This window comes from Lathamus discolor, chromosome 5 (genome assembly GCF_037157495.1).
Source record: "Lathamus discolor isolate bLatDis1 chromosome 5, bLatDis1.hap1, whole genome shotgun sequence".
Classification (NCBI taxonomy): Eukaryota; Metazoa; Chordata; class Aves; order Psittaciformes; family Psittacidae; genus Lathamus; species Lathamus discolor.
Genome location: NC_088888.1, coordinates 81,147,904 through 81,169,751, shown reverse-complemented (window position 1 = coordinate 81,169,751; position 21,848 = coordinate 81,147,904). Strand labels below are relative to the sequence as shown.

At 42.8% G+C, this 21,848-nt stretch overlaps 1 protein-coding gene across 5 annotated transcripts in view; it reads left to right on the top strand.

Moving 5' to 3' along the window:
• Positions 1 to 1,776: 1,776 nt before the first annotated feature.
• The window catches only part of SMAP1 (small ArfGAP 1), a 77,879-nt gene continuing 57,807 nt past the window's right edge, over positions 1,777 to 21,848 (top strand). For 2 of the 5 annotated variants that reach the window (XM_065681438.1, XM_065681437.1), the window contains exon 1: positions 1,777 to 2,322. In XM_065681438.1, coding sequence (XP_065537510.1) covers positions 2,205 to 2,322 — 118 coding nt within the window. In that variant the 5' untranslated portion in view covers positions 1,777 to 2,204. Of the gene's footprint in view, positions 2,323 to 17,805; positions 17,831 to 21,848 lie in introns of those variants that run through there. The other 3 variants (XM_065681440.1, XM_065681439.1, XM_065681441.1) reach the window with 3 other exon arrangements.

The following is a 21,848-nucleotide window of genomic DNA, read 5'->3' as shown; positions in this document are numbered from 1 at the left end:
GGCTAATATCAGGTTGAATTAATGCTTGTTTTATGCTCCTTCTGGTGCAGTAAGTACTTGGATTCAAGCATTGTGGTAAGGCAAATGGAGCTCAACCTCATTTTGCCATTCTATATTTTTAGTTCTAACCCCTAATGCCTGTCTCCAAGTAGGATGCTAAGCCATCTCTTGGACTTAAGCATCAATACCACATCCTCATTTTGCAACCTCATGCCCAATAGCTCAACAGCCAGGACACTCTGCCAGCCTATGGGCAGATCTTAACTATCTGAGAGAGATCTAAACACATTCTCCCATGTTAGGTGCTAGCTTAAGTACTCATTAAGTTGATGCGCAATGTTCTTGGTTGTTTCTGTTGTAACTCTTCCAAACTTAGGGGATAATTAGTTCGCCATTGGATCTGAGAAAAAGAAAGATTCAGAGAATGATTCAGTAATTTAATGGTTGGGAGAGAAAAGACCTGAATTTCCATCTGCCTCACTTAAGTATTTTATGGGCTATATATAGGTTTCAGCTCTTTCCAGAAGGGTTGCATTAGAGAGAAAAAATAAAGCAAGCTAAAACTGAGCTAACAGAAAGGATGTTATTTGTGAACAGACTCAACAAAGTACCCAGAATCATATAATATTACAGAATCATAGAAGGGTTTGGGTTGGAAGGGACCTTCAAACATCACCTAGTCCAACCCTCCTGCCATGGGCAGGGACACCTGGCAGTGGGGCTGGAACTAGAGGGCTGGAACTAGATGATTTTAAGGTCCTTTCCAACCCAAACCATTCTGTGATTCTATGATTCTATGTCAGGTTGCTCAGAACCACATCCAGCCAGGCCTTGAATGTCTCCAGGGATGGCACATCTATGGAAAAAGGGACACTATAGACATGTTACTCAAAAGGGGGAAAGTGTAGATGCGTGCAGCCCTGGTCATGGAAGGTCAGCCTGGGCTACAACTCCTGCAGGTACTTTGGGTCCAACCAACGGGGCAGCCTCTGCATGCCACAGAGCCTCTCCCCACCTCAGCACTGTAAGGTCTGTGCTGCCCATAATGCTATTTATGCACAGAAACACATACTCTTGGAGAGAGTTTGGGGGGCAAATTAATGCTTGATGCCAGTGCCCATCCAATCAAGAGGTTGTGACAGCGTTTCTTTCCCCCCAGCACTGGCCTGGAGAAAGACGCCTGCCCCAAGGACAGAGGACTACAGAGCACCACCGAACCTGGCAGACCACGGGGCTGGGTGTTTTGGGGTACCTATCACGCACGGGTTAGCACGTGGTGAGGCACAGGCTACCAGATAGCGCATAGGGCACTCAAGGATAAAATAACGGCTTTGACCTGCAGAAGGTGCAGATCCACCTCCCCACAGGCACATCCCTGACTCCAGGCAGCCCGCACCGTGTGCTACCGCCGCCACGTCCTGTGGGGCCCAACCCGGGCAGGGCTTCCCGACTAGGGTTCCCCGGCGGGGCGAGGCGAAGACAGGCGGGCTAGTGATTGGCAGGGCCCGAGAGCCCTCACAGCGACCACCGGGGATACCGGAAGGGCCGGGAGGTCCAAGCCGCCGCGCAGGGCGCAGGGTCAGGAGCAGCGCGGCTGCCTGGGGAGGTACCGGGGGAGCACCCAGAGCCAGGCGCCCCTCTCAGCCCCGCGCCGCTCCACCCGGCCGCCTCACGGGCCAGCCCGGCAGCTGGGCGGGGCGGGGCGGGGCGGGGCGGAGCACACCGCCCCTCAGGCCGCCCCGCCCCGCCCCGCCCGTACAGGTGCGGCGGCTGGCGCTACCTGCGGGGCGGGGTCGCCCGGCGGCGTAGGGATATCACCACCTGCTGTAGCGCGGTGACCCTTACTGCCGTGCCGAGGCCAAGCCGGGACTGAGCCGCCCCTCCGCAGCCCTTCGGCACCCCCCGCGAGGAACGGCGTCGTGCCGGCGCGGCACTAGGACCTGGGGGACTATTTTTTCACACCGTCCCCCTTCCTTCACCCGCGGCGCAGGGCTGCTCTGTGTGCGTGTGTGTGTGTGAGAGAGTGCGCGAGAGAACGGGGAAGCGCCCGGGGAGGGAGGCGGATGCGTCTGCAGCCGTAAGTAGTTCCGGTTGAGGAAGTCGTCGGTCGCGGCAGCCGGGTTCCCGTGGCTGCGGCAGGGCCGGAGCGCCGCGTCCCGAGCGGTGCTGAGCCTGGCCCCGGTGTAGCCGCGCCGACCGCCGCTATGGCCACCCGCTCCTGCCGGGAGAAGGCGCAGAAGCAGAACGAGCAGCACCAGGCCATCCTGGCCAAGCTGCTGCGGGAGGAGGACAACAAGTACTGCGCGGACTGCGAGGCCAAGGGTACGGCGGGGCGGGAGGGGGAGGAGGGCGGGCAGGCGCAGGTGCGGCGGGTCCGGTGTGTGCCGTGGCTCGGTGGGAGGCCGGCTGCGATGCCCGGGTAGCGCTGCCGCTACCCCACCCTGCTCCACGTCCGCTGGGGCGGCAGGGCGCTGGCCCCCTCCCGGCGCGGGGGGAGGCAGATAGCCTCCGATGTCGTGGTGAAACGTTTTCCGCCCGTCCATCAGCTGAGCGGTGGCGGCTGCGTTACCCCGGAGCGAGGACCCCCGGCTGAGGCTGTGGGCAGCGGCTGGCCCAGCCCTTTCCTGAAGTTTCAGTGCCGCGTCCTCTTCCTGCGCCGGCAGGTATCGATCAAGAGCGGCTGTCAGCGCGCCTTCGGGAAGTTGCTGGCCGAGGATCGGGATAGGTGCCAGATGAGCTGAACGTTGAGCATCCAAAACCATGCCCTTGCATATAGACTCAGTCATGTAAATGCCAGGCTCTTTGACTCTGGGTGTCTGTGTCTGGCTAAATGTGGCACAGGTTTAGCTTTGCTGGTGAATGACAATTCTAAAGGCTTATGCTACTGACAGATCGTTAGTCTAATAGTTTTATTCTCCAGCAAAGTAGATACTTATTTACGTTTGTATCTACCTTGGGTTCTGTGGCTTTGAAATGGAAGAATGTACCACATCTCTCATCTGGAGTTGATTCATTAAGATGCTACCCAAAATAAGATGATTGCACAGTAAGTTATTGCTTTAAGTATAATACTTCCTGAATAAGAACCAGGTGTTTGAACTGTGTAGTTAGCTCCAGAATTACCTTGTTTGGTCCTTTTCCATCTCAACTGGAGGTTAAGTTACAGCAAGGTAGTTTGAGCAACCAGAATTGACCCTGTGTTCGTAATTTCCCTTTTTTTCCCCACTGTTTTCCACTGTGGATGTAAATTGTGGTGCCTTGCACAATGCTGTTGTTTTATATATCAGAAATAAGACTTCATTTTCCTAGTATTTAACCCAAAGTAGTATGTAATATGGATTACACCACAGATGATAGGTCTTTATATTTTGCAGGTAACTTTTGTTAATCGTTTTATGGCACAGATATTCTTGCCCCCAGGCTCGCAGTTCCTGTGTAAAAGACCTGTCGTCACCAGTCATTTTCTGGAAGAATCATGCTTGTACGTTTTGTGCTTTATTGGCACTTGAGATTTCTATGCTGAATGCTGCTCTGAGTGGCTTGCTGATGGAATTCCATATGTGTGTTGTTCCTTACCATATGCCTCGGAGCTGAGGTTGCCCTGGGCTGTTCCAGAGCCTGGAATTCTCCAACTAATTTTTGTTGTGTCTTCTGAGTTCCCTTTTCCTAACCATCACCTGGTCAAAGGATCGTTTGTAAGTCTCTATAATCTTTGGTGTCTTTTGCTACTTAAGCAATGCTGACACTGCCACTTTTCTCCTTCTTGTATTTGTGTTAATGAGTCTCTTTATCCACTGTTCTGATCTTTTGGATGCTCTCTCATGTCACAAGAGCATTCTTTCATGAGTTCAAACTTTGATGTATCTTGGTTTATTTTTTGTCTGGTCAGGTTCTGGAAGATGTACCCATCTCATGACCAGGCTGCCTTCTGCTAGTATCTGTAACTCAGTTGCCACCTTCCTACCTTTCTAAAATCTGACAGCACCTCTGAAAGCTTCTGTTTTCTCTTCTGCTCAACCCCACTTCACTCGTGCTGTGTCTGTATGCCAGAGGCTTGGTTTGCTTCCGCCCTGTCCCTCAGGAAAGCTGACATGAAAATACTGTGTGATGCAATGTCAGCTTACAGTATTGGGGGAATTGGTTTTCTTATTTTTCTTCTGTCAAGTTTAATTTCCACTTGCCTTCTAGCAATTCTTATTTTAAGTCTTGTATCATATTAGCTTCATAGGGCCATCTGCCTTTGCCTGTGAGGCTGTAGTTAAGTGTATGGTTTTCTTACAGTTGGAGGGGAGAGTGTGGAATGATAAACCCATTTTAGCTTCAACTGTTCTAAACACTTGACTTTGACTGAGAGATGGTCTTATATGGACAATCCATGTAGATTTTGTTCCTTAAGTTTAGGAAACTTCCTTGTAGGAATGAGAGTTGTGTGAACAATGTTGAAATGTCTCTTCTGTACCTTGAAGTCTAGGGTTTTTTTATACTTCCAAAAGACATGTGGCATAGAAAAAAACCCATGATCAGTTTAGCTGAAAATCAGGCTTGCCATGCCAAGAACACGTAATGCCACTGTTAAGCTCTTCCTTGTTGAAACTTCTTCGCTTTTCCTCCTCTTTTGGTCAAGACGGATGCTTCTTTGAGTTGCAGCCAGCTGTTTTATCCTAATCCTTCATGCTTAATCTATGCTGGTTGAGTGCTCATGACATACTGGTGTCTGGCAAAGCTATAGTTTTGCTAGTCCTGGTATGCAGTGATGTCTGAGGCAGCAATTTTTAACATGGCTCTATTAGCTAACCAGACTGTGTCAGCTGTTTGCATGGCTTTCCTCAGACTCTGGCAGTGTCCTTCACCTCTTGCATCACTAACAACATCCCTTTCATCTCTGGTCATGTTTGTTATTAGTCTAGAGTTCACTGAGTGCCACTAGAGATTCTCTTCAGCCATGAGCATGAAACTGTTCATGACAAAATATCTAGGACTTCTCTGGTGTCAGTCCTAGGCTGGAACATATGTTTTTTCTTTTGTTAATCTAGCTGGTTCTTTTTTCTTTGAAATGCTGTCTGCTTCAGTTTTTTTTTTTTTTACTTTCCTCTCTTGTGTGAGCTTTGCTCCTTTGTCATTCTCTTCTCTTGCTCAGTGGGGTCCCCTGAGTTCTGTGGGTTTTTTGTTGGTTTTTTTTTGCTCTTCTAGTTCACCTGATTTTTTGGGTAGCACTGTCTTTGTGATTGACTGGTTGTGTTAACTGAGTTGCAGTTCTATTATTCTGGCAATACTTAAACCCCTTGTTTTCAGTATGGTCATTCAGATAGGTGGCAGTTCAACATGGGCTCTTAACTGAAGCTAAGAGGCTGTCATCACTAATTCCTTCCTTTTGCTGGACATGTTACAGTCTCTGTTAAACCTTAGGTATTAAGTTTACCCTAAGCTTCTGTTCAGATAGTCACATCCAAGGGATGCTGAAATTTTGCAGACCGTACTGGTGTATCTGTTTTAATTGTTGTGGGTTTTTGTTTGTTTGTTTGTTTGTTTTGAGCCTTTAGGAATACTTAGGTAGCCAGATATCACTTAAAAATCTTATAAATATTCTTTGGCCCTAAAAAATTTAATGTGATCTTATTTGCATGTTTATCATTCATTGCTTTCACTTCATCTACTGTAATGCCACTGTTGAACTCTTCCTTCGTATCATTAAGGCTTCTCTACTGGCTTTTTACTTCTAACATCAAAAAGATAATCTGAATTTACTTCTGTGCTCTTGCTCTTTCACTCCTAAATTAGTGAGTTAGCTCTCCTTTCTCTTAGTATGAGACTACTGCCAGCACTGCTTGTGAGGAAGTTTCAAGCATGCATCTTTTCTGTATTACCACATGCTTGCTCTGTGTAAGTATTAAAAAAACCTACCTCTTAATCTTCCTCAGAATAATCTTGCTGTCTTTAATAATGTTCTTGTATCAAGAACAAACCCATCCTTTGTTTTCTGGCCTACTTTTTTCAAGTATGAGGTATGCAAATACATTAGACAGCTTTGTTCTGCAAGTCTTGTAGAAGGTGGAGAATACAGCTGAGGACACATCTGCCAGAGTAAGCATTAAGTAATAATTAGGATTGCTGACTCTGGCAGCAGTTTCTGGAAATGCTTTTTATTCTGTATTTGCCTTTTTAACTGTTAAAATAGCTGCTATGGATCTGACTGTCCCTGCTAAAATTTGTTGGAAGCTACCTGCTGTAGGGCCATACTGTAGTCGCCATATGTCACCTTCAAACTGTAAGTCTTACAGCTGCCAGAAAGACTGGATGACACCTCTGTGGGGAAGAAGCCTAAAAAAATCAAAGGTTCTGGAAGAGTCTATGCAGTCGCTGAGATTTTTGGATGAGTGAGGAGGCTGGGATGTCATTTGACAAGTCAGTGTTTGTCTGTGTACTGACTCTTCTTTACATCCCTATCTGAAAGCAATCTGTATAAGGCAGTAGATGTCTTCCCAGTGTTATACTACTGGAAAGTGGTTACACTTCTGTTCCTAATACTTGTAGGAAATAGTCAGGCATGTTGTCAGTAATGTAAGTCAGCCTGAATTTTTGGGAGAGATAAGCAACTGATTCTTTTTGTGCTCCTTTTGTGTGTATAACTAGGTAAAGCCAGCAGGAATTGGAAGGATCTAAGAGAAAGAAATAGCTGTAGATCTGTCTTGTGTGTAGATTATGCTGAAAGCTGTTATCAAGCAGGTGGCTTTTTTTTTTTTTCTTCTTTCACTCTAGAGAGAGATTAAATGCATTTTTATTATTGTTGCAGTTCTGGTATTTGAATCTTTTAAGCAAGAGCACCTCTGTCAAATCTGTCAAATGGAGCCAAATGAAAAACCTGTTAACTTCAACTGGCAACCCTTTACTGTAGGAGCTATAATTTGCTATTTCCATATACTTAGTTCCTAGTTATAACATGCTAAGAAGTCTCCTAGACTTCTGTTACTGCTTGGCAGCAAGGCTGGTATTATTTGGGCACTGATATTAAACAATGCTGAATCAAGTACTTGGAAGTTGAAACGTGTTATGAAGCACAAAAGGAGATGCTTTTTCTTAGAAGGGGACAAGATAGTCAAGTATCAAAGGATCAGCCATCTGAACAAATAGGTCAGTAAACTGAAGGCAATCAGTCTTGGTCTGGTGTGACTGTCTCTGCAAATGTGGACCCTAAGATTCCTATTACTGTTCCTAAGGATGTTTGAACAAAAGTTATGTTTGAAACCGGTGTGAATGCTCTCTAGAGTACCTTTTCTTCATATGCTTGCATGTGGATGTTGGCTCATTAGGAACGGATTGACTGTTGAAGTCTGCTTGTAAATTAACCTCTGTCAAGAAGGCAATTACCTGAGATATTAGCTGCTTTAGAATTTGAACTGTAACAAAGTTAAAATAACATAATTGGAAGCTTGCAGGTCTTTGTATAAACAATTTCAGATGTCTTAAGCCTTCAGAAAAGGTCAATAAATTTCTGTATCTGTGGAGGTGTTTTGTTTTTGCTTGTTTTAATGTTTACTTCATGCCTGGTAGTGCTTGAAGCCTGGTTAAATGGTCTCTTACCAGAATCCTAGAACAAAGAGTCACATTGACACTGTTGCTTGTTCAACCAGATTATAAACAAAGTAAACCAATTTTAATATTAATGAAAATAATTTTCAGTGTTGATAGTACTGTACAATTGGATATCTGTGTATGACTGAAGACTTGGTCTTTTCTGTCTGAAGAATGGCAGGTACAGGCTCTTAGGAGTGCAGGGTGAGACTGAACAGGGAAGATTGTGGTACTGAAATCTGTGTGGCTAGAACCAGTTATTGCAGTTTTGGCTTCAAGTTAACCTAACTTAACTCCCCTAACAACTTGCCAATCTCAAATAAGTCTCTTAGCAGTGGGGGATTTAAAAAAAGAAAAAAATCAATGTAAATTGAAATGGGCAGAGTAGCTTGCATATGATCTCTTCTGTGTTTGGAAGACCAACTTGAATGTGTATGAACACCACTTCTGTGAAGCTGGTTTTGCTATTTACTTGTTTTTATGGCTGGTGTTCTCACTGTGTTTATCTTGCTTCTATACTTTAGTGTACTTCATCAGGAATTAACCTAAAGCAAATGGGTAACTCTTACAGCCCACTGCCTGTGCAAGGCTTTAGCTCTTCCCTCTGGCTGTCAGTGTAAGAAAGCTTTGAAACTCATGGGCAGTATTGGCTTGTTCTAGGATCAGCCACTGACTGCTGTACCTCCCCAGGTGAAGATCTTCCCTGTCTTCCTCCTAAGGTAGAGAAGCTGTTAAAGTAGGACACCAGGGGAAAGGTAGAGCATGTGGAGTATGTTGGAGGTCAGTTCCACACACTGCTCGAGTGCAGCTTCTAGACCCATACTGGTGTTCAGACACAGTAGCAACCACACAGTGCCTGATTACTGCTCTGTGGATATCTTGTGCCAGTGAATATCATAATTGCAGGTATCAGGTATGACTTTAGGTTACTTAGATCAAGAAATAGATCTCTGTGTGGTGATACTGCTGCAAGGTTGATGCTGCTGCTGTGAGATCAGATTGGTAAAGATCATACAAGCATAACAGACTGAAATATGAATAGACAGATTCAACGGCTGGAGTCTTCTAGCTGTCCAGTTAGGCTTTGCAATATCCTTCCACAAGGAATAATGAAGGCAAACTGCTTTGGGTCAAGGTGGGTCTTGTTTAATCTTAGCAACTGGAATAATGTATCTTGGCTTTTAATAATAGTAAGGAACGGTATATCACTAGAAATCCTAGTAATCATCCAGTACTTGAACTGTTGTTTTTCTTGCCTGTTTGGGAAAGATAATGCTTTCAAAGACTGTAAGGGACTAGAAACTCTCTTCAGTCTTTCCTGACATTGCATCACCAGGGTTGTGGGTTTTTTTTGTTTGGGTTTTTGTTTGTGTTTTTTTGTTGGTTTGGTTTGTTGTTTTGCACCAATTCCCTGCTACTAAATAAAACTAACCCAATGGTCTGGTTTTATTCTATACCCTTTTGCCTGCTGCTAACACTGGTTCTATGAGACTGAAACTATTAGGATTTAGTTATTGTTGCAGCTCTGAGAGCTACAATTAATTGTCTCACCCAAGAAAATAACTCTTCAGAAGACACCTCTCTTGCTGGGAGGAGGGGAATGTGGGTGGCAGCTTTAGCTTAAAACTTGTAAGTTAGTGGGGTGTTGCAGTACTGGGTCACTCTAGTGATGTGTTTTCTGCCTGTAAGGAAGGGATTTATTTCTATCTCCTGACTCTTAACACTGAAGAAAAATACTCTGAAATAAGTAGCAGGAAATCTGTTTAGCTTGTAATAGAATAGGGTGATTTGCAGATACAGGCTCCTGCTGTTGAAGTTGTGTGCACAGCCTGAAGACTTTCTAACAAAGCCCTTAAATTGGTATTTGTGGGTGCAGTTTCCATTTTTCAGGACTTAACTGAACTTGATGGGATGATATCCAACGTGGCCTGATACAGCTTTGAAGTTAGCATTTCTTTGACAGGAGGATGGGCTAGATGACTTCTGGAGGTCCCTTTCAACCTACATTTTTCTGTGACTACTAATAAAAATATTTATAGGACTTAAGGGCTTTTTTATTATTTTGCAATTTTTTGGGGTTCTCAGGTTGATTATAGAGATGCAGAAATCCTTACATGCTTAGTTTGCTGTCCTACATTCAGAAGTTTAGGCCTTTGCAATCTAAGCTGTTTCCTTTCTGTGAACCGTAAATGTAGGACACTTCCTGAGAAGTGATTGAGTATTTCTTACCTTTTGGAGTGCAGCACACCCTAGTTCATCTGGTCAGGGGCTACTGGTGTGTCTTCTAACGGTATCTAAGCTGTGGTTCTGCCACTCCATAATGGCATGGAAAAGATGCTACTGCAGGATGCTGTTAATACAAGCTGTTGACTTCTGCTTTTTTTTTTTTTTTTTTCATAAATCATCTATTTGTGGAGCTGAAACTGCTGCTGTCTTGCAAATCTGCTCTCTTCAGTCATATGTTGTATAGAAAGAGCAACTGTGCTGCAGCTTTAAGAAGTTCTTGTCAACAGTACAGAGGAAGCAATTAGATATGTATGTGATAATAGACTTTTAGGGAGGTACCTTTTCCTAGAGGAGTGACTCCCTCTTTAATCCATGCTTCCTACAGGATTTAGAGTCAATTACCAGCCATTACTCAAGGAGTAGTTGGCAGTTAATTTAGCTCAGATGTTACATTGTCCTAGGGTGGCTCACTAGGGTTAATTTGAGCATGATTCAGCTTTATGTTGGGAACATAGATGCTTTGTATTCTCTTGTGGCCACAACTAAATTCCCCGAGATTTGATGACTTTGCCTTGTGAACAGGTAAAGTTGTCCAGTGGTACCTTATTCTCATGTTGAGGGTCTCAAAGAGCAACACAGTTGAACCCATGACTAATTGAATCCATTTTCACTGTACTGTCAACAACAAATAGTTTTCAGATATGATGGAAGACTAAACAGGAGTTAAGACTCGAATGGGATGCACTTATGAGTGTAGACAGAGCTGACCAATGTCATTTCAAGGCCACTGTAGGTCATAGTGTGCAGAGGGGAAGGTCTTGAGGACTGGAAGACAGCAAATGTCATTCTGATCTCTGAAAAGGGAAAAAAATGAGCATCTAGAGAAATACAGGCCAGCCAGCTTTGCCTCACTCCCTGGGAAGATGACAGAGCAAATTATACTGAAAACATGAAGGAAAAAATGATCGGGAATCGTCAGTGTGGATTAGCGAAGGTGCTGTCATGCCTAACCGATAGCCTTCTACAATGACCAGGCCAGATGACTGACTTGGTGGATGAGGAGAGCAATGGATATTTTTAATTTTTGGTGAGGCTTTTGAAACTGTCATGTGTGACTTCCTCGCTGGTAATGTGATGAAGTGCAGTCTGGATGAAAAGACAGTGAGGTGCATTGAAAATGGCTGGAATGCCAGGCTTAGAGTTGTGATCAGCTTAAAGCTGAGCTGGAGGCCAGTTACTGTTGGTGTACGTGAGGGGCGGATACTGAGGCCAGCACTTGTTAACATCTTCATTAATGATCTGTGTGATAGGACAGACTGCACCCTTAGCAAACTTGATGTGATGCAGAACTGGCAGGAGTGGTTGATGAGCTAGGTGCATGTGCTGCTTCTCGGAACAGAAGAATGGACAGACTGAAGAAATGGGCCAGCAGGGAACCACATGAAGTTCAGCAAAGGGAAATGTGAAGCCCCGCCCTTAGGGAAGGAGTGCTGGAGATGCAGAAGAGATGCTGGTGGTCCTGTGGATCATCATGAACCAGTAAGGCACCCTTGTCACAAAGAAGGGCAGCAGCATCTTGGACTGAATTTCAGGAAGAGCATTGTCAGTGGCTGGAAGAAGGTAATACTTCTCCTTTCCTCAGCACTGATGAGACTATGTCTGTAGTGCTGTGTGCAGTTCTGGGCTCCACATTACAAAGAAACACGGACAGGCTGGAGCAAGTCTAGCCAAGGGGTACAAAGATGAAAAGGTTGGTGTCCTGACATACAAGGAGAGGCTGAAAGAGATGGGATTGTTTAGCCTGGAGGAGAGAAGGCTACTGGGGAGTTTTTATACGTGCACGTAAATACCTGGTGACAGAGCAAAGATGACAGAGATAGACTTGTCCGTAGTATCTGGTGATAGGACCAAGAGGTAATGAACACAAATAGAAACAAAGGAATTTCCACTGAAATGAAAGATTTTTATTTTTTTTTAATTCTGTGAGAGCTTAAATATGGGAGCAGGTTACCCAGAGAAGCTATGGAGTCTTCATCCTTGGAAATACTCAAAACTCAACTGGGAACAGCCCTAGGCAACCTGCTGTAGTTAGCTCTGCTCTGAGCAGGGGATTGGACTCCAGGGTTCCCTTCCAATCTCAGCTGCTTCAGACGCAGTTCAGCTGCCGCATCACTTATAAGACTGTATGGAGACCTGCCACAGATACCATGTAAGTTTGGTTTTTTTTTCCCTATTTTTCTTCGCAGTGCAAGCATCTGCATACATAGACTGAAAAGTAGGTTCTTTGTTTAATGTTAAGGTTCTTTATAAGAAAGGAAAATGATTGTACAGCAGTAAATACAGACTGTAATACAGTCTTGACTTTTCCTGAAATAGCCAATACGGAAATCTTGCTGTAGTTTGTACATGCAGAGGTAAAAAAGACCAAACCCAGCCATTTAGAGTAAGTGGGAATTGGGAATCTACACAGAAAGGATAATAATTTTTTGTATTTGAAATGCTGTTTAAGTCTTTGTAGGAGGTTGCCTTCACAACTTAACCGCTTTGTAGAGCTGGTACAAAGTTGCTCAGAACTAGAGTCTTGTGTCAGAAAGCTCCCTGGATCTTTAAACTGCTGGTTGGAAGTCTGTATTATGACTAAACATGATGTGCCCTGAAGACTGGGGCAGAACAGAAACTACTGCAGATTCCTGTTCTTCATTTTAGCCTCTTACCTGATTGTTTACTGAAAACTTGAACAACATTACTGTCTAAATTTTTTCTCTTGAATGGCTTCACAGAAAGACATTTACATAAACCGGCTTTATTTTCTTTGTGAAGACTTGGCAAACTTAGATTTGAATGGATAGCTATTTCATAGTAATCTCTGTTTACAGTAGACTGATTATATGGTATAATGCTAACCCTTACTTAGCTTCCACTCCCTTGTCTTGATCACGTGTTGCTTTCCAGTAGATTATGAACTTTTATGTCTAAGTACATACTGTCAAGGAGCTCCTGCTTGGTGCTGTCAAACTTGACCCAGTCAACAGAATCTGAGTTCTTTGTTTCCAGCTTATCCAAAATACTTATGAGTAGATCTGTGTTCTAGAGCCACTCTGGTTTGGAGAGCACCTTAGTGCTGCAAGCCTGTGGTGGATGTGGATAGGGAGAGCACTAATTCTGTAGCTAACAGAGATGGTTACAAGTTTTATGGGGGAAGGGAAAACCGCACAGGTCAATGTGCTGCCTATCTCAATAAACCTAGACTGTCAGTTGCCCCCTCTGTCTTGAGAAAAAGTATTTACTTCCAGTAGACCATGGAGGAAGAAGAGGTAGAGACTAGCTCAGCCTCTGTCAGAATGGAGCTGTGGACAGCCGTGTGTTATACTTAGTTGCTTGGCAACACTGCCTATAAATTTGCAGCTGTGGTTTAGTAAAAAAGCAATTTTGTTTCTCAAAGCTATGCCTGGCTCTGATTTTGTGTAAGAAAATGCATATATTGATGAGGAGTAGGGAACTGTCCCTCTTGTATGGATGAGAAGGAATGTGGTACTTCATGTTTAGCTATCGATTGCAATACTCTTGTGTACTACCTCCTTTTTAAGGAGGGAACAAGAATCTTATGCAATTTTACTGAAATGCTTGAGTAAAAATGGATAAATCTTCATAGTACAGGACTTCATTAGTAGTATTAAAGGCAGTAGTAGTCCTACAGGAATTTCTGAAAAAGATAGAAGTGATTGATTGTGACCTACTGTTCTTGAATGCAACTGAACTTGCAAGTGGATTGAAAACACTGTAGTAAGTGACAACTGGGACTGAGTAATTACTTTGAATAAGATCCTTGTAATGTGCACTCAAGTCTTTTGGGTTTAAATTTGTCATTCATAATTTCTAGAAACAACCAGTGTATTGGTAAGTAATGATGCTTTTTTTTCAGTTGCCTGTAGATGATTGCAGAAATATACCTTCGATCATGGCAAATGCCATACTTAATGTTCACCTTTTACATCTTCAACAGAAACATGCATTTAAGCTCCCCTTCTCAGCAGTAGTTGAACCAAAGGGACCTGCCAGTAACATACGGAGTGTAGGCTTTTTGGTCGTTGTTGTCATTGACAAGTGATACATAGGTGGGTTGTTCTCAACTTTAAATGTATTAAACTGCTGCACTGGGTCTGGATGGGATGGTGCTAAATTTCCCCATAGCAGCCCTCATAGTGCTGTGCTTTTTAAATAGAAGGGTGTTGATAACACACCAGTGTTTGGGCTGTTGCTGAGCAGTGCTAGGGCAGCATCAAGGCTGTCTCTCCAACCTTCCCCCAGAGGCCACTAGGTGAGGGGTGGAAAAGAGTCTGAGAGGGAATTTAGCCAGGACAACTGATGAAAGGGATATTCCATACCATTTGATATTGTGCTTAGCAATGCAAACTAAAAGAAGGGGGAGTGATGGTGGGAAGGAGGGCATTCACTGTTGAAGCATTTGTCTTCCAGAGCAACAGCTATGCATACTGAAGCCTTGAGGAAGGGGGCATTGCCTGCTGGTAGGAAATAGAGAATCAATCTGGTTTTGCATGGCTTTTGCTTTTCTTTATTAAACTGCCTTTATCTTGACCCATGAGTTTCTCCATCTTGTTTTCTTCCCTTTGGTGGGCCTGTGGCAGCCAGCCAAGGTGTAACCCACCTTACTTGTGCGTTCCAAGTAAAAAAGTAACTATCATTCCCCTTAATAAAGATTGTGAGGCCTTGGTTCACTTTTCTGGGTGTTCTGTTGTAGCCCATAGCAAGCAGCCTCTGAAAGAACTGATACTAAATGCCCCTTCATACTTTTCTTGCTCACTGCAATTTCCATGGAGTTTGGGTGTTCATGGAGTGCTTGCTTAAAAAGGTTACTAGAGTAATGTTCCAAAGCAAAAGGATTGTCAAGTGTTTGGACAGCTTGGAAAGCTTGAGACTTTAAAAACCACAACAGATTCAAGATCGCATGCTATAGAATCCTCCAAAGTATTTTGAGAATTGGCATTTGTCAAGCAGCCTTAATTCCACTCTGAAGACTTGCAATTCTAGATTTCAGACTAAATGCAGCTGAGTTCTTTGGTATTGTATTCAGTTCCTTTTCCTGCCTTTTGACAAAGATGGTACTTTGAGGCACAGTATTTTACAGGCACATCTTCTTTTGACTACAGGAGGTAGCAATCTTTTTCTTTTTTGTCTGTTTTTTTAAAAGTAAATTTGCTTCTTCCTTTCCCAGTCATATGTAGTTGATGTAATGATGTATGATGGCTGAGTGTTGATGATTGCCTGTTTTGCTGGAATGCTTAACTGTTAATTTGAGTTCTATTTTAGTATTATCTCTGAGGACACTGCCATAGTTTTAGGAAACAAGAAGATGACTTCAGAAAAATACGAAGTGCATTTGAGCATTGTCTGGCATGATACATTCCGATTGCATATAAGCTACTTTTTTTTTTTTTTTAAATGATAAAGTTGTCAAATCCTGGACCAAGTTTTCTTCAGAGAGGTGGTGGAACATACCTTAGAGGTGTTCCAGACAACAGAACAAAACCCTAGTCAAACCAAGGTCATTAGCCTAAATGACCTTGTGAAGTACATTCACACCTAACCAACAGCTTTTATTCACTGACTGAGGAAATACAGTAGCTGTATCTTTTAAAGAGCAGGTATTAATTATCTCACAGGGCTTGCATCTTGTGGATTGGCCCAAACCCGGCTATGAGAATGGGTACTGAAGCTGTCCAAGGTCTGAGACATTTGCTAAGACTTTGGGAGAGTACAGTATTGGGGTGTAGCTGGGCTTAAGAGTCCTGGGGATTTGTGGGGAGGATTTGTGTCCATGTCACTTCTGGCTGTGTCCCCTCACACCCTGCTTGCTGGCAGTGCAGTTGGAGAAGCAGAAAAGTCCTTGATGCTGTGCAAGCACTACCCAGCAATAGCTATAACATTGACGTGTTACCAGCGCTATCTTGGTCACAGATCCAAAACGCAGTGCCATATGGGCTGCTGTGAAGGAAATAAATTTCATCCCAACCCAAACCAGTACATCAGGAGAAGACTGGTACAGGAAGCTAACTGGCCAGTCTTTACAGATGGCTTTAGTGTGCTTCTACAGTCCAGAGCCTGAAATGTGGTAATTCTTGTCTAAAGACTTCGATCTCTGGCTTCTTTCTGCATCTTTTTCAAACATAAGTTCATGTGGGGGAGGTCATGGAGGTGCGTTTACTGGCTTTGTAGCACAGAATGTATGGGGAAGACCATCTCCAGAGTCACTGAGGGTTGCACAGCGGTTGTATAATTTCATGAGCGCTTAGTTTGAGATGTGTTTACTGAAGAGTCTCTGTAGTTACATTTGAGTAGAAATGCTAAAGGGAAGTTGATTAATGCAATTACCAGATAAATTCTCTGGTAGAGAAAGGTAATATTTCTTTTTTATTTTTTTTTAATCATAGAATCATAGAATAGTTAGGGTTGGAAAGGACCTCAAGATCATCTAGTTCCAACCCCCCTGCCATGGGCAGGGACACCTCACACTAAACCATGTCACCCAAGGCTTCATCCAACCTGGCCTTGAACACCGCCAGGGATGGAGCACTCACAACCTCCATGGGCAACTGATTCCAGTGTCTCACCACCCTAACAGGAAAGAATTTCCTCCTTATATCCAATCTAAACTTCCCTTGTTTAAGTTTTAACCCGTTACCCCTTGTCCTGTCACTACAGTCCCTGACAAAGAGTCCCTCCCCAGCATCCCTATAGGCCCCCTTCAGATACTGGAAGGCTGCTGTGAGGTCTCCACGCAGTCTTCTCTTCTCCAGGCTGAACAGCCCCAACTTCCTTAGCCTGTCTTCATACGGGAGGTGCTCCAGTCCCCTGATCATCCTCATGGCCCTCCTCTGGACTTGTTCCAACAGTTCCATGTCCTTTTGATGTTGAGGACACCAGAACTGCACACAATACTCCAGGTGAGGTGTCACAAGAGCAGAGTAGAGGGGCAGGATCACTTCTTTTGACCTGCTGGTCACACTCCTTTTGATGCAGCCCAGGATACGGTTGGCTTTCTGGGCTGCGAGCGCACACTGCCGGCTCATGTTCCTTTTCTCATTGACCAGCACCCCCAAGTCCTTCTCTGCAGGGCTGCTCTGAATCTCTTCTTTGCCCAACCTGTAGCTGTGCCTGGGATTGCTCCAACCCAGGTGTAGGACCTTGCACTTCTCATGGTTGAACTTCATAAGGTTGGCATCAGCCCACCTCACAAGCATGTCGAGGTCCCTCTGGATGGCATCCCTTCCCTCCAGCGTATCAACTGAACCACACAGCTTGGTGTCATCGGCCAACTTGCTGAGGGCGCACTCTATCTCACTGCCCATGTCAGCGATGAAGATGTTAAACAAGACTGGACCTAACACTGATCCCGGAGGGACACCACTCATTTTAAAGGCAGATTATAAGACTATATTGTAAGCAAATTGTATTTCTGAGGGTTTTTTTTGTCATCATTAAAGGAAGAATTTAAATTACTGTCTTAAGATTTTTTTTTTTTTTTGCAGCAGATGCTTACATAGCCTTTACCCTTTGCCTGGCTATGCAGGGGGGCTCTTGCTACTTCGCAACAAAGTAGTGTAGATTTACACCTTTTTCTTAGCATTGGTGCTTTTAGCTGATGCTCAGCTATGAGATTATGAAAGCATTTTGTAACAGCTCATTGTTCCCCAATTTTCTTTTTATTTCTGCTTATAAAAGGACTGTAAATTGTACATTTAAAGCAGTAGGCCTTTTAGCAGTTTCTTGCTGACAAGGGAAAAACTGCAGTTAAGACCAGCTCCAGAAGCTTCCTACTAATATTTTAACATGCCTATGTAATCTTGTCTTTTTTTTTTTTAGTAAGTACCAAATGCTGCTGACAGGAAACAACAGCTCACACACCTTCTTGAAGCCTGAACTCTTGACACACTCTTTACAAAGTGAAGAGGCAGAATAAAATTAGAGTGCTATTCCTTAGCCAAATTGAAGCTGTTGGCTTACAGAATGTGCCAGGGTTGGTATCTCTGTTATTTCTGATTCTTATGGCAGTGGCTTTACTTTCCGAAGGGTGTGCTGTAGCAAGCCAATATCCCAAGGCTAAGTAGGAGTGCTGTGGCCATGTCCAATATACTCTACATATACATGCACAGTAACCAAGCAATAGCATGGCAGTCATTGTTGCCAGCTAAGGGTCAGGAGCTGCTCTCTGATGGTTTAGTAGCTGGTTATGGTGGTGCTTGCCTAGTTAGTGTTAGGCTGGTTGGGGAAATCTGCCGTGTGATATACTTCCAGATCAGAAATACAAACTTTGGAAAATCATTTTAAAGGAAGCTTCTAGTACAAAACACTGAATTAAACTCATTTACATTACAGGTTGTTTTTTTTTTTTTTGTGGGTTTTTTTGTTTGGTTGTTTGTTTTTGGGGTTTTTTTTGGTTGGGTTTTTTGGTTTTTGAGGAAGAAGTTCTGTTTAAATACTGCCATCTTAGAAATAAAATGGAGGAGGCCTTGGTGATGTTTTGGGGGACAAATCCCCAAAAGCTATTTGTGATCTCCTTTTTCTCTTAATATTACTTTATACAAAGAGTGATCAACTATGTATGTATATAATGTTACAGTGAACTCAAAATACAGTGAGCAAATACTGTATTTGTTTACTAAATTGGCATTTGCATTGTATTATCATCACCTAATGTTTGGTAAACTTTTTTTTTTTAACAGATTTCTTCTCATCTTATTCAGTCAAAACTCAGATTTTTTTTTAGTAACTGGTTGTTTGTTAATAAGGCCAAAAATCTTCAGTTTTCACTTTGTCACCTTACAAGATTGCTTGTGCCAAATGACTATTGGAAAAGAAAATGGCTGTTCATCTCAAGAATAAACTGATGTTCCCTGTGTATCTCCAGTAGCTGTAACTAGCCAGTACTCTGAACAACTATGGTTTTTTTTTTCATATTCCTAACTTAGTTTCCTGTATAAAGCTTTTTGTTTGAGATGTTATATGACTTAGCTACTTAAATTTTGGAAAATACTTGTCAAGCCAGCCACTTCATTTTGTGGCTTAAGCATAGAAATGAAAGAATGTTCACTTTGCTGTGCTCCTTTCCTAGTTAAGGCTTTATACAGCCTTTGAAATAGAGACACTGTCTTTATTTATGTATTTATTTATTTTTTTTTTTATTTATTTAAACACTTTTACAGCTATCGATACTATTGAAGCAAATGGATCAATGAGCTGAAGCAATAAGTGAAACTGGTTGATAGTGTTTCTGACTTTCAGGGGTGGGCCAGGTTGTGAAGGGGAAGAGTTTCTTTCAGAGTACTTTTACACAGTCTCTTCAGAGTTATCAATAGGACTGAATTTCATGAATTAGTTGATGACTTTCATGAGAAGTGGTTACCTGGATAGAAAGACAAACTTGGAGGTGTTCTGTCCCTGAAAATCTATGCCACTTACCAGACACTGGCTAAAAACAGACAACTGATGCTTTGAAGGCTTGTCTTCCCACTGTTCTTGCAATACGCCTAGAATCACACTGTTATCAAGCAGGGCTCTGGAACAGTGTGTTTGGTTGCTTGAATTGTCTGCCTGCAGTACAACTTTAGGCCGTTGAGTTTTAGTGGTTCTAAATAAAATCAGCCTCTCTTGTTTGATGTCCCCCTTCCACCCCCTCCCCTCCCCCCCTTTTTTTTTTAATGGGGCAGTTTTAGACTCTGGTGTTGACTATCAAAACACAGGCTTACTAAGCCTGCTCTAGGAGACCTCTACAGACTAGAGCTGTGTTGAGCTACACCCTTTTATTCTTTTGTTGCTTCTGTTTATATAAAACAGTATTTTGCTGCATACTTAGACTTTGACATCTGAGAAACACATAAAGGCTGTGCTTGCATAGTTTTCCTAATCTTTGGGTATGGAGATAAAGCAGGGAAGCCTCTTCTACTTTAAAGGAGAAGAAATCAAGCTTAATGTAAGGAACAGATGTGACACATGAATGTGCTTCATGCTATTTGTTCTGCTTAATCAGAAACTAATTCTGTGGATCAAGTGATGGGTAAATAGTCCCATATCAGTAGTCTCAAAAGGCAAAAGTTCCAAGGACCTTGAAAAACATTTTATTTGAGAAAAGAGATTCTTGTACTATGGTTCTTGCACTGTTTCCTTTGCTTTCAACATATTTATGCAAGATCTTCTGTTCCTTTGAAGATTTGTTCTTTAGTTTGCAAATCTTGATTCAGTGGGTATGATTAACATTGCAGTTAAGCTTTTTGTGTGGTTGGGCTGGGTGTGTTGTTAGCTTTTTCCCTCTCTCTGCCCCCTTTCCCCCTTTTTTTTTAACTCCTCTGAGAGTCCGTTATTCAAAAATGCTTGGAGATGGTGAATATGATTCTACCTTTTTGGGGGACAACTAAGCATCTTCCAATGAAGTTAGTAAGAGATGGTCTTTGAAGCAGCAGGTTTAAACTGAAAATGGATGATAGTAAATGTATTGGTTTTAAGCATTTTAGTATCACCTTGACTTAATCCCTGTCTGTAATATGTTATATTATGAGGAGAGAAATTCAAAAGGATCAGTACAATTTTGCCATTTTCCTTTGTTCTTTACTGAGTAGCTACTGGAGGAGGAGCTGTTTGTATCACTTGGCTCTTCTTGGATTGGATTACATAATATACAGTTGCTGCTTATTAGTTTTCCTTAATTTCTCTATATCCGATATGTAAGAGTGCTTGCCTTCGCAATCTTTATCTGTATGTCAGCTTGAAGAAATCATGTATTTTCCTGGAAAATATTCATTGTTAACCTGGCTGAAATCTTAAGTAGAACAGCGCTTGTGCAGTATGAATTTCGTGGGGAGTTAGTGCACAGAAAGCAAGCACTGCGCGGGTATGCTTGTATTGATACAAGTGCTGAGGCTTTCCGTTAAGTCTTCGGCTGAAAAGTGATAGTTTTTAGGAGCTGGCTAGCAACTTTCAGGCCGAGACTCGCTAGATATTCTTGCAGTTAATTCTCTATTCCACGAGATGGAGCCAGCTATTTGACAAAGTCTCTTAACCGGCAGAAGAATTTGGAGAAACAGAAGAGAATTGAAGTAACTTCACTGTGCTTTATGGCCAAAGGACAGGCAGGGTGCAGTTGAGTGAAGGGAAGAATTGTAGTCTCTAAGAAACCTTTGAAGATGCTGGCCCAAGATAAGTTTCTTGCAGACTATTGAGATGCAAAGCTGTTAATGGTGATATATGTAATACTTGCCTGTCTTCCTTGTAGAACTGCTAATTGGTAACTGCAAGAATGTAGCGTGAAAACTAACTTTGTTTTTATATGCCTCTGTAATACACACCTCATTTAAACTTAGTCTTTGGCAAGTCCTCTTCATTTAAAACTTTAACTTTTTAGTCTCCTGGCAAACTGGTCCTATGCACATAGTGTAAATGTGTTAGAGTAGTTTGCGATGTAAGGCAGTCACCTTTACCTTTGACAGCAAATATAAAATTGAAAGGCTGTGTGCTTGCTCTTTTTACCCCAGTTCTGCTTAGTAAGAGTGGGCAGCACCTGTGCTGCAGCAAAAGTGTTTCTGTGTTAACCTGGAGCTTCAGTAAGCTGAACAGGTGTAGTGGATTGATGGAGAGAAGGAAACTGAATTATTGTGGTAAGGGAGGCAACCATCATCATTCTCATACCTTATAGTCATACGCAGTAATCTCACACTTGTTCCTTTGTGGACATGAGCTATGTCTGTCTTATCCCTGTACTTTTATTTCCTTTTGTGTGTTTTTAGTTCGTTCTGGTCCCCACTACCTGTTTGTTTGTTTTTAAACTTGTCTGTGTGATGGGTAGTCCTACTTCCGCCCAGTTTTGTTAGGTAGTGTATAAGCTTTCTCACTAATTGCTTACTGTAGGTGGAATCTCAGTAGAGGGTAGAGTGGTGACTGACATGTTTAAAGCAGTTAAAAAGATTTTTATACAAACTAATCAAATAGCTAAAACAATGTTTCACACTGTATTGACCACTTGGTTTTACTTACAGAGGTTTATG